Source organism: Indicator indicator, chromosome 11 (assembly GCF_027791375.1).
Source record: "Indicator indicator isolate 239-I01 chromosome 11, UM_Iind_1.1, whole genome shotgun sequence".
Classification (NCBI taxonomy): Eukaryota; Metazoa; Chordata; class Aves; order Piciformes; family Indicatoridae; genus Indicator; species Indicator indicator.
In genome coordinates this window covers 16,315,719-16,339,002 of record NC_072020.1, presented here as the reverse complement: position 1 = coordinate 16,339,002, position 23,284 = coordinate 16,315,719, and the positions used below count along the sequence as shown (strand labels likewise).

Below are 23,284 nucleotides of genomic sequence, written 5' to 3'. Positions count from 1 at the left end.
TCCAAGAGGCAGAGATGTCTGTGATGCTGTGAGAGGTTATCCAAAGCCTGGTGATGGCTGCAGAGGCCTTGTTGCTGGCCATGAAATGCTAACGTTGGCTGTTCTGTCCTGTTTCCCTCTAGGGGTGTGGGTTGTATCTTTGTAGAGATGATCCAAGGGGTTGCTGCTTTCCCAGGAATGAAAGACATCCAAGATCAACTCGAAAGGATATTTCTGGTGAGTTCTTTCTTGCTGGTTGTTCTTGTGCCTGAGACAACAGAGGAATGGCTGATCCATGTCCACTTGTTTCTTCATGTCAGAAATGATGCAGCCGAGGATCAGGAGCTTTTACCTTTGGGTGTTTTAGGTTGTCAGCAGCTGCAGATATTGAGAACAGTGTTGAAATAAGAGGGGATCATTTATTGATGCTGCTTCTTCACACACCCTCAAATACAAATCTGGAGTAGGTGGTTTAATGGGCTGTTGTAAATCAGAGGTAATTCATTAAGCTCTCTAATGGAGGCCTCTAGTTCCCTTTAGCTAAATAGCTTCAGTCAGCACCTTCCAGAATTGCTCCAAGCATCATTAAGGGTCAGAGTTATCTAGTCAGAAGTTATCAAGCAAAAGGATTCTTCTTGTCTGGGTTTCTGTTGGAACAGGAGGGTTGAACCCATCCCTTCTGCAGTGAGCCCTGTGAAGTGTGGTGGTGAACAGCTCTGCAGGCCAGAATGGATCATGTTCTTGCACCACATGACTGAGGCAATCACCCCCTCAGTCAGCACTTGGGGAGCTGGGAACCAAACAGGTCCACCAAGGAGAGACTTTTCATAGAACCAGAGAATGGCTTAGGTTGGAAGTGACCTCCACAGTCCAATCCCCCTGCCAGAGCAGGGTCACCCAGGGCAGGTCACAGGAACACATCCAGATGGGGCTTGAAAGTCTCCAGAGGAGACTCCACCACCTCTCAGGGCAGCCTGCTCCAGGGCTCTAGCACCCTCAAATTACAGAAGTTCCTCCTCCTGTTCAGATGAACTTCTGATGGTCCAGTTTGTGCCCTTTACCCCTTGTCCTTGTCGCCTCACCTTACATCACAGATGGTTAAGCTCAGACATGCAGAAGGCTGTGTCTGATTTTCCTCCATTTATAACATTCCATGGAGAATCTTCCTTTCTGATTTGCTGAGAGTGGTTGCAGAGCTGAGGACCAGAGGAAGTAAGAATCTCTTCTTTAATGCAGGGGCTCCCTCTCCTGGTGCATGAGGAGCTGGGCACCAGGAGCTTGGTGACTGCAGCAGATGACTTGTGAGCAAAGGGATCGAGTGCCACCGCGTCGGTGGTATTCCCTAAAGCACCTCTAATGCAAGAGCTGTGCTGTCCCACACAGCAGCAGTGGTGTCACATCCCAGGGGGCTGTGATGGATCAGAGTACAGGGACAAGTTTCTCTTATTCACGGGCTTCCCAGGGCTGTAAGGAGGGTCCTGCAAGCTGTGTTTGCAAATCACCCTGGTGAATCTGCATATGGAGTCACAGCCTGCTAGCGTGGTGGGGCTGGAAGGGACCCCTGGAGATCATCCAGTCCAACTCTCCTGCTAAAGCAAGGCACCCACAGCGGCTTGCCTGGGATCACAATGGCCAGGTGGGGGTGGGAGCTCTCCAGAGAAAGAGACCTCTCTGGGCAGCCTGCTCCAGGGCTCCAGCATCCTCTTTAAGCTCACGTGAAACCTCCTGGGTTCCAGTCTGTGCCCATTGCCCCTTGTCCTGGCACTGGGCACCACTGACAAGAGCCCAGCCTCATCCTCTTGCCCCCCACCCTTTAGCTCTTGTTGATCATTGATCAGATCCCCTCTGGGGCTGCTCTTCTCCAGGCTCAACAGCCCCAGGGCTCTCAGCCTTTGCTCCTCACAGAGATGCTTCAGGCCCCTCAGCATCATCATGGCCCTCCCAGCTGGACTCTCTCCAGCTGTTCCCTGTCCTTGAACTGGGGAGCCCAGCCCTGGACACAGTGCTGGAAGAAGGAGGACATCTGTGAGAATTTGCTTTGCTGCTGGATGTTGGTCTGGCACTGACAGAAGGGGGGCAGTTGGAGTGAACAGAAAGCAAGCACAATGCAAGAGTCAGATCTGTATCTGTTCAGAATGTGCTGGGTCCACTTCAAATGACAACTCTGCTGTACCTTCTTGCTCATGCTGTGCTCTTGGTTCTCATTGCTCTCTACAGCTCCCTGAAAGGAGGCTGCAGCCAGGTGGGGGTTGGTCTCTTCTTCCTAGAATCAGGTGATAGAAGGAAAGGAAATGGCCTGAAATTGTGCCAGGGGAGGGTTAGGTTGGAGATGAGGAAAAATTTATTTGCTGCCAGAGTGGTCAGGGATTGGCACAGGCTGCCTAGGGGGATGGTGGAGTCCTCATCCCTGGAGGTGCTCCAGAAACATGTGGCCATGGCACCTGGGGCCATGGTTTAGTGGCCACAGTGGTGTTGGGTTGATGGTTGGACTGGATGATCTTAGAGGGCTTTTCCAACCCAAACCATTCTGTCCTTCTCTGATCTGCCTCACCATCTGTGCAAGTCTTCTATCCTAGCATCCAAGTTCATAGGGAGTTAGAGGACTCTGAGCTAAACTCTGCAGCCTTTGCCACAGCAGTCCCCTGGGATGTGCAGGAGCTTGGCTCTTGTAGCAGAGAGCAGCTTCCAGGTGTTGGTTCAGCAGCAGCCTCAGAAGACCACAGCTGTTCATTGACCCCACTGGTACCCTGAAACTGTGGCCATCATTGGATTGCTTGGCCTCCTCCTTACTTCCCCAGTAATGGTTCCTGTAGCAAGTCCAGGCTGTAGGGCACAGCTTGCTCCCTATGGGGAGTGCTTCTCCATCACAGCAACCTCTGGGCTTTCAGTCTGGGCTTTTCCTTCTCTTTTTGTCCACAGGTACTTGGAACACCAAATGAAGACACGTGGCCTGGAGTGCACTCCTTACCCCACTTCAAACCAGGTGAGTTCAAATACCAAGTTCATCCAAGTTCTATTCCTGAAAAGAGGCAAGATAGGAGAAGGGACTTTTGACAAGGGCTGGGAGTGACAGGATGAGGGGCAATGGCTTTGAGCTGGGAGAGGGGAGATTGAGACTGCAGATTATAAAGAAATTTTTGACGGTGAAGGTTGGGAGACACTGGAACAGGTTGTCCAGGGAGGTTGTGGATGCTTCATCTCTGGAAGTGTTTAAGACCAGGCTGGATGAGGCTTTGAGCATGTCCCTGCAGGGGGTTAGGACTAGATGATCTTCAAGGTCCTTTTCAATTCTGGCCATTCTGTGAGTCTGTGATTTTATGTTTATGGTCTGGGAAGGACTTCCATGTGTGCTTAAGACTTCTGCAAGGTGAAGAGAGGCTGAGGGGAGGCCTTATGACTCTCTACAGCTCTCTGAAAGGAGGCTGGAGCCAGGTGGGAATAGGGCTCTTCTCCCTAGGAAGAAGTGACAGGAGGAGAGGAAACGGCCTCAGGTTGCCCCAGGGAGGTGGCTGAATGCCCATCCCTGGAGGAGTTTAAAGAGGCAGAGATGTGATGCTGAGGGGCATGGTAGAGTTAGAGAATGGTTGGGCTGGGTGAGCTTGAAGGGCTTTTCCAACCAGAAATGTTCCCTTCCAAGGGCTAGCTAAACTGCCTGGGATGTAGATGGTTGGAATGGATGAGAGGGAGAAGACCTGGAGGTGCCAGTGAAAGGCTCCTTGGGCTTGCTTTGCTGTACTCTCCTGTGTGAGACAGGAACCTTTTCAACAGCAGATGGCAGCCAAGAAATTTCCTTTTCCTGTTGGACTTCCAAGTGTGTTAAGGGGTTTGGGTTTATTGCCACAGAAGACCAGGAAATAACCCGACAGGAGGCACTTCATTCAGTCTGTTCTTTGTACAGACTGAATTTGCTTTATTTTTGCTGGATTTGCTTTATTTTCTCCATCACACACTGTGGAGTTTGGGCCCAGGGAGGTGGCAGAGTCACCATACCTGGAGGTGTTCAAAAAATGTGTGGCCATGGCACTCTGGGCCATGGTTTAATGGCCATGGTGGTGTTGGGTTGCTGGTTGGACTGGATGATCTTGGAGGGTTTCTCCAGCCTTAATGATTCTGTGATAGTTATACAAACACAGGAGGAGGGCAGGATGGACAGGAGAAGTTCTTTACTATGAGGCTGGGGAGACACTGGAACAGATTGCCCAGGGAAGTTGTGGATGCCTCATCCCTGGAAGTGTTCCAGACCAGGCTGGATTGGGCCTTGAGCATCCTGGTCTGGTGGGAGGTGTCCCTGCCCATGGCAGGGGCTTGGAACTGGATGATCTTTCAGGTCCCTTCCAACCCAAACCATTCTGTGAACTGAGAGCTCTGAGGATACCAACAGCCACTCGGGTAAGGCTTTGGTGCTGAAAACTGAGTTGTGCAAGCAGGAAAACAAAGGCACTTGGACAGCAAGTACCAGGGGTAAAGAGCTGCTGTGCCCTGAAACAGGACATGCAGCTGGGAAGCCTCTGAAGCAGAGACAGTTTGGTTGTGTTTCCTGTTGGCTGCTTTTCATGCTGTGCTTTGGTAGGGCTGTGGAGAGCTCACCACAGCTAACTGGAAGCCAAGGCTTCAGCTTCTGCTCTGCCAGTGGCCGAAGCTCTGGCAGCTGTGGACAGCGATGGCCTCTGACAGCTTGACATGCAGTAACACTGCTGAAAGGTGCTCCTGAGGCCAGCTGCAGCTGGCTTCACATCAGCTAAACCCTGAACTGACTGAGCTGAACAGCCTGGAATGCTGACTGTGAAATGACCATGTTGGGTTGTCCTAAGGGGAGGAGAGGAAATGGCCTTGGGCTGGGCCAGGGCAGGTTTAGGTTGGACACGAGAAGAAACTTCTTGACTGAAAGGATTCTCACAGCCTGGCACAGGGAGGTGGCTGAATGCCCATCCCTGGAGGTGTTTCCAAGAAGCAGAGATGTGGTGCTGAGTAATCAAAGATCTCAAAGAGGTAGATAAAATGAAAGTGGCTTTCTGACTCCTCAAGTGGCAAACCAAATGGTGACCATTTTGTATTCCCAGTGGAATCATTTCAGTTGGAAAAGACTGAACCCAGCACTCCAGGTGTGGCCTCCCCACTGCTGAGTGCAGGGGAACAATCCCTGCCCTGCTCCTGCTGGCCACACCATTGCTGACCCAGGCCAGGATGCTGGTGGCCTTCTTGGCCACCTGGGCACACCCTGGCTCATCCTCAGCTGCTGTCACCCAGCACCCCCAGGTGTTTCTCTGCTGGGCAGTTCCCACCCACTCTGCCCCCAGCCTGGAGCCTTCATGGGGTTGTTGTGACCCAAGTGCAGGACCCAGCCCTTGGCCTTGTTGAATCTCATCCCACTGGCCTCATCCCATGGATGCAGCCTGGCCAGGTCCCTTTGCAGAGCCTTCCTGCCCTCCAGCAGACCAACACTGCCTGCAGCAGCCATCTGCAATATCTTTAGAAGTGAATCCTTACTAAAGCAGCAGATGAGGCTCAGGCAGCACACTGCAGGCTCAGTCACTCCAGACTTTAATTTAAATGTAAAGAAGAGCCATTGACAGGCACCAGGCATTAGGCTTCTCAAAATATTAATTATGGTGATGTTTAAATATTTGCATTTCAGCTAATCACACTCGGTTTCAGATGGAGAGCAGCAGTAATCAAGGAATGCACATTAGCTGCTGTGTTTTGATTAGCAGCACACAGAAATGCCTTGAAGTCAGACTGCATTTTAAGTGCTTTGCCTTAGACGGGGAGCTGATTATCAATAGTGCTAAAAAAGGAGCTGAAAAGTCACAAGTCTGCTCTACTCCTCCTTCCTCAGTGAGCTTTCCTTGCCTCTGGGAGGTGCTCCCAAGGCAAAGGTAGCAAAGGTGTAGCAGTGGATGTGATTCCCTGGCTGATAACAGAGAACCCCCCTCTTGTGTAACTTGAAAAGCAGGAGCTTGTTTGCTTTCCTTCTCCAATTCTCACAGCAGACCAGCAGCTCCTTCACAGGGCTTCTAATCAGCTCACCAGTGAGTTCTGCTGCAGTTTGCCTCTGTTTGAAGCTGCCCTTGATGCAGGACTGTCAGATGAAGCCTGCTTGTCAGGCAGCTGGTGGTGCTGGCAGTGCAGAGCCCAGAGCTGTGTGTAGCACAAGTGAGGGTGCAGAGAGCAGGGCTGTGGTGCAGAGGCTGTCTAAAGGCAGAAAGTAGAAAGCAACAGAACTGCTGATGTTTGTAGCAGCATTTGCAAACAGTGGGTGCTGAGTGAGCTGCACAGGGCTTGCTTCTCCCCTAGGCCTTCAAGCTGAGGACAGCTGGGAGCAGCTGTTTTAAGAACATCTCTTTCTTGGTCCTTTACACATCAGGTTTGTCAAATCAAGCAGCTCAAGGTATTTGCTCCTCCTCTTCCCTCTGCTCCTTTCTGTATCCATTTTGTAGTCGTTATCATAGAACCAGAGAACTGTTTGGGTTGGAAAAGCCCTCCAAGATTATCCAGTCCAACCCAACACCATCATGGCCACATGTTTCTGGAACACCTCCAGGGATGGGGACTCCACCACCTCCCTGGGCAGCCTGTGCCAATCCCTGACCACTCTTGCAGCAAAGACATTTTTCCTCATCTCCAATCTAACCCTCCCCTGGCACAATTTCAGGTCACTTCCTCTCCTTCTATCACATGATAGGAGGAAAAGACCAACTTCAACTCACTGCAACCTCCTTTCAGGAGCTGTAGAGATGGAGAAGGTCTCTCCTCAGCCTCCTCTTCTCCAGACGATATTTCTCTCTAGGTTGGTTGGAGCTGCTGTTTTTGAGGCACAGTCCTAAAACCTTCCAGGGCAGATGTGGCATTGAGTGAGCTGTGCTGCAAGGTCTGAAACTAAGAGCAGCCCCACTGCAGTTTGCTGCTGGGAGAACATTTGTGTAGCTGCATCACGATGGTTTGGGTTTTGGTTGGTTTGTTTAACAAGCTGGGGTCTTCTTTGGGTTTTGGTGGTTTGATCTGGGGGGGTTGTGTGGCTGATGCTCCTGTGCTGGTTTCTTTTTGCTGTCTTGGGACTTGAGCTGCAGTGCTTGCACAGAAATGATGGAAACTCTTAATACTTTTGAGGAACAAAGCCCTGGGTTTAGTGCAAATAACTGAATGTGCCTCTTCTGTTCTTCCAGAGCACTTCACACACTACAGCCCGAAAAACCTTAGACAAGCATGGAACAAGTAAGTCCTCTGGGGTTCTTTCCTTTAATTACTCTTTGGACTCTTCAAGGACATGACTCATGCCAAGCTGAAGTGATCCTAGTTAACTTGACCTGCCTCTGTCCTTCCGAATGACAGCACAAATGTGCAGCTTCTGAACTCTTCTTTCCTGCTTCTGCCAGGAGTGGGCAAACCTAGAAAGACTTTTTTTCTAAGAGCTTTTCATAGAAATTAAAAAACTCTGGAGTCAGCCTGGGATGTGATCAGAACTCGTGGTGATGACCAAGTGGCAGAGACCGAGGGTAGCTTTGAGGGCAACGGGGAGTTGGTGCTTTAGGAAAGTGGAAATGTCATGCAGTGTTCAGTACCTCAGGATGGTAGGGGTTGGAAGGGACCTCTGGAGATCATCCAGTTCAACCCCCCCTGCCAGAGCAGGGTCAGCCAGGGCAGGTCACACAGGAACACATCCAGGTAGGGTGTCTCCAGAGATGGAGACTCCACCACCTCTCAGGGCAGCCTGCTCCAGGGCTCCAGCACCCTTAAGTTACAGAAGTTCCTCCTCATGTTCAGATGAACTTCTGATGGTCCAGTGTGTGCCCCTTACCCCTTGTCCCTGGGCACCACTGAACAAAGCCTGGTCCCATCCTCCTGCCACCCACCCTCAAAGTATTGATCAGCGCTGATGAGCTCCCCCCTTAGCCTGTCTCCATCAGAGATGTCCCAGGTCCCTCAGCAGCTTTATGCCCATTTTTCCAAAATGGGAGCCACAATGGCAAGCACCTCAAGAACTGGGCTGGCATTTAGGAGTGCTCAGCAGCTGCTGTTGGTTTAAGTAGCTTGATACCATCCACTGCTTTTTGTCACTTTTGTGACAATGACCTTAGCAGTCTTTTCCAACCAGAACAAGTCTTCTGTGGTTCCATGACTGCCCCTCATGAGAATCTGTGTTTGTCTCCCTAAACTAACACCAGTTTTGGCAAGAAAATGGAATTGCTTTCTTTCTGCCATTTTTCAGTTGGGACACTTCTTGCAGCTGCTGTTTTCTTTCGTAGGACAGAGGACAGACAGACAAGGATTTCTGCCTTGTCATGCAGTTGTGTGGGTTTTGAGTTAGTGATGCAGGAACACAGGGGTGGCATTGCAGCAGCCTTAGTGAAAACAGGGATTTGGTGAAAAACTAGAAGTTACTTCCTAGCCATCATCTTTCATAATTCAGTTCAATGATGGCTTTAAATAGCTTGGAAAGGTTAAAGCTTTCGTTTGAGGATTTAAGAGCCATGCTGGCTACAGGCAGGTCCCCATGTAGATTATGTGCAGTGCCTGCTTGACCTGAGTGGTAGAATGGGAAGAGAGGAAGGCAATAATCCTGGCTGATGGATGGAAATGGAGAGGTTAGGCTCTACCTCTGCAGCAGCACACTGTGCATAACGAGCTCAGTGCAGGGCTGCTGCACCTGGCAGTGCTGGAGGGCACAGAGGCAAAGTGGTTCCAGAGGGAGCTGACCTTTTGCTTTCAGGCACTGAGTCAATCCCATATCCTAAAGGCACACATTCTGCCTTAAAATCATTGTAACTCTCAGGCATTATGCTGAACAACAGGCTGTGCTGAAAATCTAGGGGAAAAAATACCAGAAATGCTGGTGATGGGGTTGGAGCTTGTAGCATTTTTAATGAAGGAAATGAAGATTTCACTTAAAATTACATAATTAACTCTCTGGTATGAAGCTGAACAAACTGTGCTGAAAATCTAGGGGAAAGAAACCACCAAAAATGATGGTGATGGTGGGGTTTGTATCATTTTTAATGTCAGAAATGAAGGTTTTGCTTAAAATTATAACTCTCTGGTATGAAGCTGAACAAACTGTGGTGAGGCTCTAGGGGAAGCACCCCCCCAGCCTGTGGTGATGGGGCTTTGTGTTATTGTTTTTATGAAGGAAATGAAGGTTTTAATGGGTAATTCTGAAAGACATCAATAAATCAGTCAACTTCCCTGTTAAATTGAAGTGAAGCTGAAGATAAACTCTGTCAATCTCATTTCTCTGCATTAGCAGCTCTCTGGGTGCCAAAAGGTCAATGCCAGTATTTACAAAATTCACCCCAAACCTGCAATCCTTTAAATGCTGTAAAGTACAGCGTGGTGCATGGCCACTGCCTGCTGCCTCAGCTGAATTCCCATCTCTGAGATCTGCTTTCCACACAGACACCTTTACTGTTCAATTATTCACATGCCATGATAATTGCTGTAAGGGAGCTGATGTGCTGCTGGAGCATATTTGATCAGAAATTCAATGGAAGCAGCCACAGCTTTGTGATGTTTGTCCAGCTAAACCCTTCAGTGAATCAGATGACAGAGATGCCAGCTGTGTTTGCTTTGTGATCACTGCTGCTGCACATACAAATGAATAAAAGCTTGAATTTGGGGGTGGGGGGAAGGTATCAACTTAGAATTTTATTGCAAGGAATTTAAATAGGGGAAAACCCCCAACAACAAGAACAAAACAAAAAACAACCAACCAAACAAAAAGAATCAAACCAGAAACCCAACATTTTTCTGGCTCCCCTCCCATCCCCATAAAGATCTTGGTTGCTTTTTCGTTCTGATTGCCTAGGAACCCAGAACAGCTTTAAAATATTGGTGCTGTTTGGATCCATACTTACAAAACCCAAGAAACTCTGGTGAAAGCAGATGAAGGTCATGCTTCTCTCTCTGGTGCCACTGCAAGCTAAGCATGGACCATCAGTTTTTGCATTGCCTTCTTGGTTAGATTCTGGAGCAGCCACAAAGCTCTGGCTTTTGGTCTGTACTCTTGGTGTGCCTCAAACTGATCTCACCACCCTGACATAAAAGCCCCTGCTCCAGATGACTGCTGGCCTCCCTTCAGCATGATGACTTTAGTAGAACCTTCCATAGCCCTTTTATTTGTTCGTATTTGATCGCTGCAGTGCCCTTGAGTCAAGCTTTCTTCTGCAGCCATGGGGGCAGGAATCCTTCCTGAGATGTTGACAGGCAGTGTTTGGTGAATCTCATTTTGCTGTCAGCTCCAGCCTCTGCCTACGCTGCTGCACTAAAGCAGAATCAGGAACTACTCTCTGGCCCCCAGGCCATGAGGCAGACCCTGGCCGCAGCTGCACGAAGAAAGACTTTGGACCCGCAGCTCCTGTGGGCTTGCTGCAGGTGCAGCTGTTCCTTTGCAGGGGGTTCAGGGTTGCTTTTTCATCCAGCATCTCCAGACTAGCAGAAGAGCCATGTGGCAGACCAGGGCAGTTGTGTTTGCTAGCATAAGACTGAAGGTAATTCAAGTCCTGCTTGTGGGAGCCTGGTACATGCCACAGTTTGGGAATGGTCCCTGGCATGGATTGCCCTGGATCTGTATCTAGGAGCGCTTGTGGAGAATTCTGTGGAGAATAGGGCTGGAATAGTCAATGCAGAGGGCACGGTGGGCACCCTGGATTGTTAGCTGAGCAGTCAGGCTCTCTGCCAAGCCCTGCTTAGAGCCAGGGGAGTTGGAACTGGATGATCTTGAAGGTTCCTTCCAAGCCAAGCCAATCTGTGATTCTGTAGAACTAGCTGCAGCTCCCTGACCATCAGGGGGCTGGTCAGGTCACATTCAGCACCAACCCCCCTGCCATGGGCAGGGACACCTCCTGATAGCCCAGCTTGAAAAAGGCCTCATCCAACCTGGCCTTGAACAGCTCCAGGCTTGGAGCCCTCACAGCTTCTCTGGGCAACCTGTCCCAGTGCCTCACCACCCTCCTGAGAAGGAATTGCTTCCTCATGGCTCATCTCAATCCAGCTCCTTCCAGTCTGAAGCCATCACCCTTCAAGCCCTTCAAAATCCACAGGCACAATGATCCACATTAAAGGATCTCTGACTGCCTGGATGTGGATCCATTGCCCATGTGCTCTTGTCAGAGCCATCTCTGTCTCCTTTCAGTGTTTGCAGGTCCTGCATCATGTCCCTGCCATGTCTGAGGAGTGTGGCTGCATAATGCCCTGGATACCTCCTTGTATGTAATTCCTTCCTCTGGGGGTGCTCAGACAGGAGACCCCACCTGCAGGCACATGCCTGGGGCCTGTCCTCCTAAGCTTTCTGAGCTGGGGGCCTTCTCTCAGCCTCCACATCTCCACCATCTTCAGTGAGCTGCACAAATGAATGCAGAGCACTCCTCTTGCTGCTGTGGCCATACAAAGCTGTTCTGTGAGCTGAGAGGAGATCAGACCATCGACGCCGTGGGCAGCTGTGGGTGCTCCCAAGGGCTTGGTGGATCTGGGGCCCCAGCAGGTCAGGTCTGTGGGGTGCTGTGAGAACTGCTCTTTGGCCACTGACAACAAAGTGCCCTGCTCAGGGCACTGCCTGCCTGCTGCAGCCTGGCAGCAAACGCCTGCTGGAGGCCTGAGCAAACAGCTCAGTTTCCATTGGACTGAAAGGAAGAGCTCTTGAACACAAGAGGATAAAATATCAGACAGAAGGGCTTGAGAACAAGTCTTACGAGGAGTGCTGAGGGACCTCCTTCAGTGCTGGATTCAGCTTCGGGGCCCTCACTCCAAGAAGGACATTGAGGGGCTGGAGCAGGTCCAGAGAAGGGCAAGGAAGCTGGGGAGGGGTCTGGGGAAGAGGGCTGGTGAGGAGCAGCTGAGAGACCTGGGGGTGTTCAGTCTGGAGAAGAAGAAGCTGAGAGGAGATCACATTGCTCTCTACAGCTCCCTGAGAGGAGGCTGGAGCCAGGTGGGGTTCATCTCTTCTCCATAGTCTCAGGTGATAGAAGGAGAGGAAATGGCCTGAAATTGTGCCAGGGAGGGTTAGGTTGGAGATGAGGAAAAATTTCTTTGCTGCCAGAGTGGTCAGGGACTGGCACAGGCTGCCCAGGGAGGTGGTGGAGTCCCCATCCCTGGAGGTGTTTCAGAACTGTGTGCTTGGGGCCATGGTTTGATGGCCATGGTGGTGTTGGGTTACTGGTTGGACTGGATGATCTTAGAGGGCTTTTCCCACCCAAACAATTCCATGATTCTATGTTTCAGTGCTTTCTAAGGTGGTGCTAATGTTTCTATGCCAGTAATCCATTGCCTTTGTTTCAGATGCCTACAGACAGTTCAGCTTTTTCCTTCTGCAGTCATTTCCTAAGGGAAATCAGGGGGGAATCTGTTGCTGCACCCACCTGGCAAATTCGAAATTCAGTGTTGGGTTGGTGTTTTGTTTTGTTTTGTTTTGTTTTTTTTCTTTGAAGCATCTTTTTGCTTGGATGTCTTTGGAAAGAAACAATCCAGGTTGTTGTGGGGGGAGGAGGAAAATCAGAGAGCTGTGACTGCTCTGTGTGCCAAAGGTTTATTTCTGCTGCTTCGGGGGGTGGGCGGGGGGGTGGCTTCTATCCAGGCAGTGAGGAAATAAATATGTGAGGGAAGAATGCTGTGGAATGTTAACTCCACTGCTGCATTCTCCTCCTTTTCTCATGCCCCCAGATTGAGTGCAGCTGATATAAATTCACCGTGCCCTGCTGTAAGCAGCATAGCAGGAAGGCATTCTTCCCCTCACAGCCAGGCTGTAAAAGGTGATTTTCTTTCACTCCCTTTGCTTTAAGCCTGTAAAAAGCATTAAGTGAAAAATCTGATCTATTTGTTAGGGCATTTAGTGCATTACTAACTTATATTTTCAGTTCTCACTGAAAGGTTTATAGGGAACATAAACCTTGAAGAGTTCTTGTTCAGGATTAGAGATCTCTTTTCTCCATTTCCTGGTGCAGTAATGGCTCAGAAGGTGGTGTGGGGGGGTGTTCCTCAGTATTTTTAGCTCTGTTGCTATTCCAAGGGTATTTTGTTCAGTTTGCTAAGGTGCATGAAGAAGGCCTTGAAAAACCACTGTCCTTGATCAGAAGACTTACAGCCAGTAAAGAATTTCAAAACAATCATAGAACGACACAATGGGTTGGGTTGAAGGGACCTCAAAGATCATCCAGTTCCAACCCCCTACCATGAAAGGAGGCTGGAGCCAGGTGGGGGTTGGTCTTTTCTCCCTAGGAACAAGTGACAGGAGAAGAGGAAATGACCCCAAGTTGCACTACGGGAGATTTAGGTTGGACATGAGAAGAAACTTCTTCACTGAAAGGGTTCCCAGAGCCTGGCACAGGCTGCCCAGGGAGGTGGCTGAATGCCCATCCCTGGAGGTGTTTCCAAGAGGCAGAGATGTGGTGCTGAGGGCCATGGCTTAGCCCCAGCCTTGGCATAGTTAGAGAATGATTGGGCTGGGTGATCTTGAAGGGCTTTTTCAGCCAGAGTGATACTTCTGTGATTCTAAATGGTGCAACTGTTCATGTCAAGTGTGGTGTTGCCTTCCAAAATGTCAGGTTGCAGGAGATGACACAGAATGAAGGAGCAGAGCTGATGTTTCCAAAGTGAATTGTGTGTCCTCCTGCTTTAGGTCATTTAATGCTGGGCTGCAGGAGCTGTGCCTGCCCATGGCAAACTGCAAAGCAAAGGGTTTGCTTTGGGAGGATTCACCTCTTGCTGCTGGGGGCATCCAGGCAGCACACTATCTGTGCCCATTTGTCTTAATGATTAATATGGATTGGAGCTGCCTTCTGCAGTGCCTTGGAAAGCAAATCACCCCAGCCTCAGGAGTTCACTGCACATGTCCAAAACTTTTCTATTTTTTTTTTTCTGAAGAGCTTAAACCCAAACTTCAGTGATCTGAAGTCATGTTCTGCTTGACCGAATACTGACTTTCCTCTGCAGCAGAAAGATCTTTAAGCTTGTTTCTGAAATTAAACCAAATTCTTGTCATCTGGTGAGATTTCCAGCCCCTCATGGTCAGCCTGATGGATGTCTGAAGCGAGGCAGGTCCACGTGGTGTTCGTTTCTGCTGAGCTCAGGCTGCACAGGGCAGTTGGGGCTGAGCTGAACACCACCGTGTTGCACAGATGCCAGAGTGCAGGCAGGAAGAAATGCTGCCAGTGGTTCCCACTCCCATATCTGGGCATTACTGAGTGCCTGCTGCAGAGGTTGGTCTGGGTGCTACAAGTCTGGCTGCTGTCAGGGCTAATCATTATCCCCCAGTGCTTAGGGTGGCAGCAAGCCAAGCGTGAACCTTGGGACTGGCCATAGCATGCATGCCAAGGGCCTGTGTGGCACAACTGCTGGGGACAAAACCTGCCATTATGCTGGGGACACAAAGCCATATTGTACCAGATTCCATCCTGTCACTTACTGAGGGAGGAGCATTTAGAAATCAAATCTGGCTTTTTTTGGTCTTTAGTTCTTTTTGTTAACTCCTCTCTAGTAGACATTTAACCACTGAACCCCATCAGAAAATTCAGCTTTTGTTCCTGCTTCAGCCTTCCCTGGGACAAACTCTTCAGGCTGTAAGGATAATATTTTAAAGACTATTGGCCAAAAAACGAGGGAAGAAACAGGGCCAAACATTCTGACGTCCCAGAGCAGTGAGGGTGCCCACCACATGGCTCTCCCCAAGCAGACCTGCTGCAGAAGACGTAATTTAGACACATCTTCATACAGCAGTGCAAAAACAGCTTGTCTGAAACAAAGCAGCCAGATGAGCCATGCATTCCACTGAGGCTCACAGCCTCAGGACCCCACATTCATCTGCCTTCTGCAGTGGCCATGGGTTCCAGGAGTGACCTTTGCTGAAGTCATGGGGGTTGGGAGCAGGGTTTGTTTCACTGCTGTGCAAAGCTCCCTAAACAGAGGTAGAGTTTTGATGTAGGTCTTTAAAGAGACAACTGAGCCTAGCTAAAGGTGACGACATGAGCCCTGAGTTCCTTGGATGATGACCTCTGGCCTGTATTACACAGGAGGTGAGACTTGATGGCTGTGATCCCTTCTGAGTTGAAAATCTGTAAATGCTTGGGAATAAATACAGATAATGGGATATCTGGAATCTTCAAAGCACTGCAGGAACAACTAACACTACCCCCAGAGCTACTCAAGATATTATCTGGGCAGGAAAACATAATAATTAAATCAGATTGGAATATTTCTGCAGACGGGGCAATGAATTTGGTCTTTTTTTGCTGTTTAGAATCATTTTGGTTAGAGAAGCCCTTTCAGCTCACCCAGGCCAGCCATTCTCTAACTCTGCAAGGCTGGGGCTAGCCATGGCTCTCAGCACCACAATTATTTATTAGTTCTCAAAGCAGGTCTAATTTTGATTCAGCCACAATTCTTTCCACAGTTGCTGTGGTTATGTTGCAGCCCCAGGTATCTTTGTTGCATTCCTATCCTATTAATGTAGAATTTTCTGATTATTTGCTGCCTATCTTTGGCTCTTGACTGATCTTCTTGATTGAGGAGGGATGTCCCTATCCTCAGCAGGGGGTTGGAACTGGATGATCTTTAAGGTCCCAAACCACTCTGGGATCTCATTAAACAGGTATCTTCTTTGTTTCTAAACTGGGAAGACTCAAAGATCTTGAGGGGCCCCTTCCAACCCCTACCACTCTGATTGTGTGGTTCTGCGACCTTGGTTCCCTAAACTGTTCCTACTCAAATTTTTCTCAGTTTATATTCATTAGTCTGATTTTCTGGCTAAAATAAAATCTCAGTGTAGCAGGTATGTCCTGTCACTCCATGCCTCTGTCAAAAGTCCCTCTCCAGCTCTCCTGTAGCCCCCTTCAGTCCTGGAAGGCTGCTCTAAGGTTGGTTGGAAAATACCTTTGAGAGCATGGAATCCAACCAGAGCCACTCACATCTTGCTGCTGACTCCTTTACTCTCTCCCCTCACATCTTGCTGGTTTTACTCTACATTTGCCTACAACGTTCCCAAGCACGTGGCTCCAGGAAAGCAAGGAGTCCCTTCACACTGCCCTTGTAGCTCAGGAGAGAGGCTTCCCAGGCAGCATCAGGGGGGCACTGCGGTAGCATTGGACAACAGGGGGAGGGTGAAAACAGGAGGAGCCTGCACTTCCCAACAGACAAAGGTCTTGATGGAACAGGAAGCATGGGTTGTGTGTTAGAGCATGACTGGAGGTTAAAATTCAGTTCTTCACAAAGCTGTGTGAATCCTGCTGTTATTTTCAGCTTGGCTCTCATGGGCTTAGATGGTAACATCCATTTTTGGTGGCTTTCACTGTAGAACATACAGGACAAGAGGGGATGGCTTCAGACTGGAAGAAGCTGGATTAAGATGAGACATTAGGAGTAAATTCTTCACTACAAGGGTGGTGAGGCACTGGAGCAGGTTGCCCAGAGACATTGTGCCCAGTTGGAGCCCAGAGGCTCCAAGCCTGGCAGCGTTCAAGGCCAGGTTGGCTGGGGGAATCTGTTCTAGTGAAACTAGATGATCATTAGGGTCTCTTACAACCCAAACTATGTGGTTCTGGGAGTCTGTGAAGATCTTTCCTGGTAGTGGCTTCCAAACAGCTTCTGCCCTGTGTCCTGGCTAGCAGGACTCAGTGTTTGAGGTGTGCTGGCTGCAGATGGGATCAGTGAGCAGAGCACTGAGCTTGCTTCTCAGGACACCCTTCTGGTTTGTGTTTCAGGCTCAGCTACGTGGCTCACGCAGAAGACCTCGCCTCCAAACTGCTCCAGTGCTTCCCAAAGAACAGGCTGTCAGCACAGGCAGCCCTGAGCCATCAGTACTTCAGTGACCTGCCCCCACGGCTATGGGAGCTGACTGACAGTGAGTATGGACCCCCAGGCTGCTTCATGGCTGCCTCCCCAGGCACGCAGGTGTGGATGCTGACCCTCACCTGCAGCCAGCTCCAGGGCTGTCCACAGCCACACACACAAGCTGTGAGGCTGGAAATGACAGAGGGCATTTTTTGTTCCTCTGCCTTTTTTCTCTTTGCTATCTCTGCTCTGCAGTCTGCAGCCAGCTATCTGTGTTTGATTATGTGTGCAGCCAAGAGAATTATCTGAATTGTCATAAGGCAAGGGGAAAAACCACAATTTCCATATTGAGTGCTTTTTCTCCACTGCGTAAGGTGCAGCAGCTCTTAACTAGCTGCAGTAAGCAGGAGGGGAAAGCCAGCCCTGTTTGGTTGCCAGAATCTGTGGCTGCTGGAGCAGTAACCTTTAAGCAAGGAGTCGGCCTTGGGAAGCCTGAGAAGCACAAAGCAGGCAATCAGGAAGAGCTGAAGTTGGTAGCTGAGGATGCTTGCAGTGCTTGCAGACAGCTTTGCATTTCCTTTATTAATCCAAACACCTTCCAGGTGACTTGGCAAACATGCTCCCATCACCACGCATGCCACCAGGCCTCTCTTTAAGGCTGGTCATTTCTAGCAGACATGTCCAAATCTTTTTCAGTGTTAAAAGCACACTGCTGCTTATACTGGGGTGGAGGGGAAATATCATCATGCATGATATGTTTGATTCAGAGAAGGTTCTGCTATTCTAAACAGCTTCTACAGGGGAATAGCAAGCAGCACTGGGTTTGACTCCATGTGGGGAGGGGAAGCGTGCTTGGGTTAGAAAGGTGAATGTTAGTATTGGAGTGATGGGTCCAGCCCTGGTGCCCCCAGTACAAGAAGGACATGGAACTGCTGGAGCAGGTCTAGAGGAGGTCACCAAGAGCATCAGGGGGCTGGAGAACCTCCCCTATGGGGACAGGCTGGAATCCCCCTGCAAGCATGCTATGGCTGACTGGAAACTTGACTTGCAAAAAGCAAGCTCCCTTTCTGATTATTAATCAACAACATCTTTTGGTCACATCAGTGTCAGCATGAAAATTTTTCTCTTCCAGAAGTTTGGCTTTTTCATCTTCAGCAGCTGGTGCTGTGGCCTGGCTGTCCAACTCCTGCTACTACCAGTACCCCACTATGCCTCTCCCATTTGTAGTATATGAACATCCAGAGAGGTGGTAGAACCTCATGCTGCAAAGATTCAAGGTCAGGTTGGACAGGGCTGTGAACAACCTGGTCTAGTTAAAGATGTCCCTGCTCACTGCACTTGCCTGAAAGGGTTCTCACAGCCTGGCACAGGCTGCCCAAGGAGGTGGCTGAATCCCCATCTCTGGAGGTGTTTCCCAGAGGCAGAGATGTGGTGGTGAGAGCCATGGCTTAGCCCCAGCCTTGGCAGAGTTAGAGAAGGGTTGGACTGGGCATTTAGAGGTCCCTTCCAAGCCAAACCATTCTGGTTCTGGGGTTCAGATCAAACAAGCAGCATTACTTCTGTCCATCCCCAGCTCTGTCACAGTCCATGTCCTACCCTTGCACACAGATCCTCACTCTCCTTTCCTGCCTTGCTATCCCACCACTCCATTTGCTGGCTGTGGGTCTCTATAAGCTGAAGATCCAAAGGATGCTGTGCAAATGAAGGCTGCCTTTGGAAGTCTTCCTGGGCTGAAAGAGATTGATTCCTCCGGAATGAAGGAAGCATCCAGAGTGCTGCTGCATTTATCCCTTTGCCTCTGAAGGGAAAACAAAACCTCACCACGCAGCAGTGACATCTCAATCCTGCTGCCTGGGATTTAGTCTAGCCAGGATTTCTAGTTCTGCATCCTGCAGCAGCACTTTTTCTGTTAATATGGACTTATTACCCACTTGCCACTTAGTTTATCAGGCAGTGGTTAAATCCAGCTCTATCAGTGAAGCAAATGCCTGCACATTATCACTCTGCAGCAGGCTGCCAACAGAGACAGCCTTGTCCTAGTCATTAACAAGCACAATGTATGCAGAACACCAGAGGGGAATTAAAACCACAAAAAATACCTCAGGGTGGTATTTTTAATATGAGAATTTAATTTGTAATTTCACAGATTAAGAATTTTGGCTGCATTAATCCTTTTATCAGCTCACAGCAGGTTATTTGCAGCAGCACAACCATAAGGCGATATCCATTGGCAGCAACACGTCTTTGCATAACGCCGAACATCAGGAGCAGGGGAACCTTTTGAAGGGGGCAGAATGCAGATGGAAAATCGTTAGATTTTTAAAGCAAGCTTCTGCTGAATGCCTCCAGTCACATTTCTGAGTTCCAGAAGGACTGTTTCTGTGGCTGGCAGATAATCATTATGGAGCACAAGCCCCGATGCAAGGCAGGACAATGCCAGTCCCAAATGCCACAGGCGGCTCCGTTTGGTGAGGTTGGGATCCTCCTGCAAGCATCCTCACCAAACAAAGAAGTCTTCTGCTCTGCAAGGTGGGGAGATGTTTCCTGTGCACTGCAGCTACCAGCTTCTGTGAGCCTGCTTCTCTGGGTTAATGTTTTACCTTGGGAAACCCTTTGCTGTTGTAGTTCATTAAATGCAGGTACAGGCACAGGGAGAGCAGAGCAAATGCGTGAATACAGAACTTGTAGCCTCCTCACCACCAAAGAACATGGCACAGCTCTGCAGTCAGTGGCACTGACCATGGCAGATGCATCATAGATTGGAAAAGTCCTTTAAGATGATCCAGTCCAACCATCAACCCAACACCACCATGGCCCAAAGACTCATGGCCACACATTTCTGGAATACCTTCCAGGAATGGGGACTCCACCACCTCCCTGGGCAGCCTGTGCCAATCCCTGACCACTCTTGCAGCAAAGACATTTTTCCTCATCTCCAACCTAACCCTCCCCTGGTGCAGCCTGAGGCCATTTCCTCTCCTCCTATTACCTGATCCTAGGGAGCAGAGACCAACCCCCACTGGGCTCCAGCCTCCTCTCAGGGAGCTGTGGAGAGCAATGAGGTCTCCTCTCAGCCTCCTCTTCTCCAGGCTAAACACCCCCAGGTCCCTCAGCTGCTCCTCACCAGTCCTGTTCTCCAGACCCTTCCCCAGCTTCCTTGCCCTTCTCTGGACCTGCTCCAGCCCCTCAATGTCCTTCTTGAAGTGAGGGCCCCAAACTGAACCCAGCACTCCAGGTGTGGCCTCCCCAGTGCTGAGTGTAGGGGAACAATCCTTGCCCTGCTCCTGCAGGCCACACCACTGCTGATCCAGAGCAGGATACTGGTGGCCTTCTTGGCCACCTGGACACAGCCTGGCTCATGTTCCTCTGTTCCTGTATTTGTACACATCTATTATCCTACTGCTTTTAAATCAGAGCTTTTGCAGGAGAAACTCCACTTCAACAGGTCCATTAAGAAATCTTTTTTACTTTAGGGTATTTGCAGGTAAACCTCAGTGTCTGAACTGTTTGTTGTCTTCTTTTTTTTTTCTTTTTTTTTTTTTCCCCCAGTGTCTTCTATTTTTACTGTCCCGAATGTAAGGCTGCAGCCAGAGTCTGGGGAAAGCATGAGAGTCTTTGGGAAGACCAACAGTCATGGCAAAGGTGTCCCCAACAGCAAGCACTGAGCTGTGCTCCCAGGAGAGTGCAGGTAAGGCCCTGCTGCAAGCTGTCTGTGGAAGTCCTCCTCACTTCAGTGCTCCTCAGAGCAACAGGAAACAAACTTCAACTGCACCTTTCCCACACTGCTGATATTGCTGATGGGTTTGTACCACAATGGTCAGTGTGAGGCCTTGTGGACAGGGTCAGTGGCGCTGGCAGGTTGAGGAGCTGGTGCCAGCAGATTAAAAGCTGCCTTCAGTTTGATCTGGTGTTTTTTCCCTTGTTCAAATGTGGAGACAGCCTCTCAGCTCTGGTGTTAACTTCTGGGGCAGGGACAAGAACTGATTGATTCAGTGGTGTTGGAAGCTGTGGTACCAGAAGGATGTTCTTGATGGAGACAGAGCTTCTTGTGTCCAGCTCTGGGCTCCCCAGTTCAAGAGGGACAGAGATCCACTGCAGAGTTTCCGAGGGAGGCTACGAGGATGCTGAAGGGGCTGGAACGTCTGTGTGAGGAGGGAAGGCTGAGAGCCCTGGGGCTGCCTGGAGAAGAGCAGCCCCAGAGGGGATCTGATCAATTTCTACACCTGGGGTGAGGAGCAAGAAGAAAGGGTCAGGCTCTATTCAGTGGTGTCCTGTGATAGGACAAGGGGCAATGGACACCACTGAAAAGAGCCTGACCCCTTCCACCCTAACATGAGGAGAAACTTCTTTGGTGTGAGGATGCTGGAGCTCTGGAGCAGGCTGCCCAGAGAGGTTGTGGAGTCTCCTACTCTGGAGACTTTCCAGCCTCACCTGGGCACTGTGATCCTGGGCAAGCTGCCCTAGGTTACCCTTCCAACTCCACTGTTTGGGGATTCTGTGACAGAAAGGAAGGACTTCATGTTTATTGTCACAGACTTGTACTTGTAGGACAGGTATTTCAGATCTGCATGGCCAGGAGGCCTTGGTGACTTCCTTGCAATGATGTCTTCCATGTTACTCTGTGTAAAGTTAGCAGCCACATACTTATTGGCATAATTATTTCTCATACCATGACTTTGTGTTCGTGGCCAGATCAACTGCAGAGCCTGCAGAAGGGAAAAAGCAGCACTGCTGCTAGCACGGAGAACTTTTCTCAAGGACAGGATCCTGTTTTCTTGTCTGGAGCCTATCTCCAGTTCATTTCTGATGCATGGCAACGGGCCTTCAGCACTGGGCAGAGCTGTGTGGAGTGTGGAGGGGTTTAACTGAACAATGGCTCCTGCAGCAGGGAGAGCTGGGTGTTGTTTGAGCACTGGTGCTCAGCTCCAGCACTGCTTGTCTGGCTTTGCTTTCTGCCAGTGGAGGAGCTGGAGCTGGGATCCTGTGTGCCAGCAGAGCCCCTCACTCTGCGCACACTGAGGCTGCCAAACCTTTCCCACCAGACACTCTTTTTGGGCTGCTGATGCTGAAGAGTGCCTAGCCATGAAAGGCTGTTGGAGCTGCAGTGGGCTGCTAGCCTGGGATGACATCGGAATGAGCAAGAGGACAATGTGTGAGTGACAATGACTGGGAGGGAGGCAGGAGCAGGTCCCAGCGCTCCCATTCTCCTGGGGACAGTCACCTCTCCCTCAGGATTATTTTCTCACATGACTCCTGGGTTAGGCTTTGTCTCAGAGGAAGAGTGGAAGCACTGAAGGGGAGAAACTGAGGTTTTCCAGACAAAGCAGAGGCTTCCAGCTCTGACACATGGCCTGTAACCCAGAGAGACAGCCGGGCTAATGAGAGGCATCCTTTGCAGCACTCAGGATGAGCAGAGCATTTCCCTTGCAGCCAGACTATGCACACAAAAATAACAATATCCATCTGAGTAATGCCTGCTCCTGAGGCAGCCTCCTGGGAAGCTGCTTGGTGCTATTTTGAGCCTGAAGTTTGCATTGCCAGAGTCTCTACCAAACAAAGAAACTGAACTGGATCTGGAGGCAACACCCATTGGAGAAATGTGCACTGAATGCTCCCAGATTCCTGCCTAAAAATGCAGCAGTGGTTCACAGCTCAGCCCAGAAAAACACACTCAGTTGTCTGCCCCATGAACGGAGTGCACGGGGCTCCCACATGCTCCTGCTTCTAAACTGCCCCAGAAAGTCTGGGGAAGAAAAGCCTCAAAACTTCAGGAAAAAAAATAATATTAAATTCTCTGATAACATAGTCAATTCTCCAATAAAATATTAAATTCCCCAATTAAAATATTAAATTCTCCAATTCTGCACCATTAAAATGAGGTAGATGGGGCTCTCACATGCTATTACTTGGAAACTGCCCCAAAAAGTCTAAGGAGGAAAAGCCTCAAAAATTCAGGAAGGAAAAAAAAAACCAAACCAAAAAACCACCCAAACAAAAAACCCTCCACTCCAATAAAAATACTTAGTTCTCCAAAAAAAACCTAAATTATCTAATAAAATATTCAGATTCTTCAATTCTGCCACATAAACTGGATGGATGGATTTCCAAAATGCTCCTACTTGGAAATCCCCCCAAAAGGTCTGAGGAGGAAAAGCCTCCAAAAATTCAGGAAAACCCCCATTAAATTCTCCAATAAAATACTAGCTTCTCTCATAAAATACCTAACTTAGATGAATACCACTGAGGAAAAAAAAAAAACAACCAAACAAAACCAAAACAAACCCAGGATCTTTTGGTGTGTTTAAAGGAGCAGAAGCAAACCTACCTGTCTCCATCTTTTGTGCCCCTGTTGTAACCCCCCTTGTGCTACCTTGGCCCATCTCTGCACTGTGACCCAGTGGGCAGGGGGCTCACTCCCTGCCATTGGCACCTGCCAGCAGCTGTTCATTCTGTACCAGCTCCTCTGGCACCATCTTTTGACATTAATTTATAGCAAATACAGAGACAATTGTGCATTTTCTTGTCTGGCATCTACACTGCAGCCAGACATAGTGGC

The 23,284-nt window shown here is 49.5% G+C and overlaps 1 protein-coding gene across 3 annotated transcripts in view; it reads left to right on the top strand.

Annotated features, from left to right (window-relative positions):
• Positions 1–20,393, top strand: part of CDK14 (cyclin dependent kinase 14) — an 85,703-nt gene extending 65,310 nt beyond the window's left edge. For all 3 annotated transcript variants that reach the window (XM_054384798.1, XM_054384797.1, XM_054384799.1), the window contains 5 exons: positions 123–216; positions 2,899–2,962; positions 7,143–7,191; positions 16,659–16,798; positions 20,278–20,393. In XM_054384798.1, the coding sequence (XP_054240773.1) occupies positions 123–216; positions 2,899–2,962; positions 7,143–7,191; positions 16,659–16,798; positions 20,278–20,393 (463 nt within the window). The remainder of the gene's footprint in view (positions 1–122; positions 217–2,898; positions 2,963–7,142; positions 7,192–16,658; positions 16,799–20,277) is intronic.
• The last annotated feature ends 2,891 nt before the right edge of the window (positions 20,394–23,284 follow it).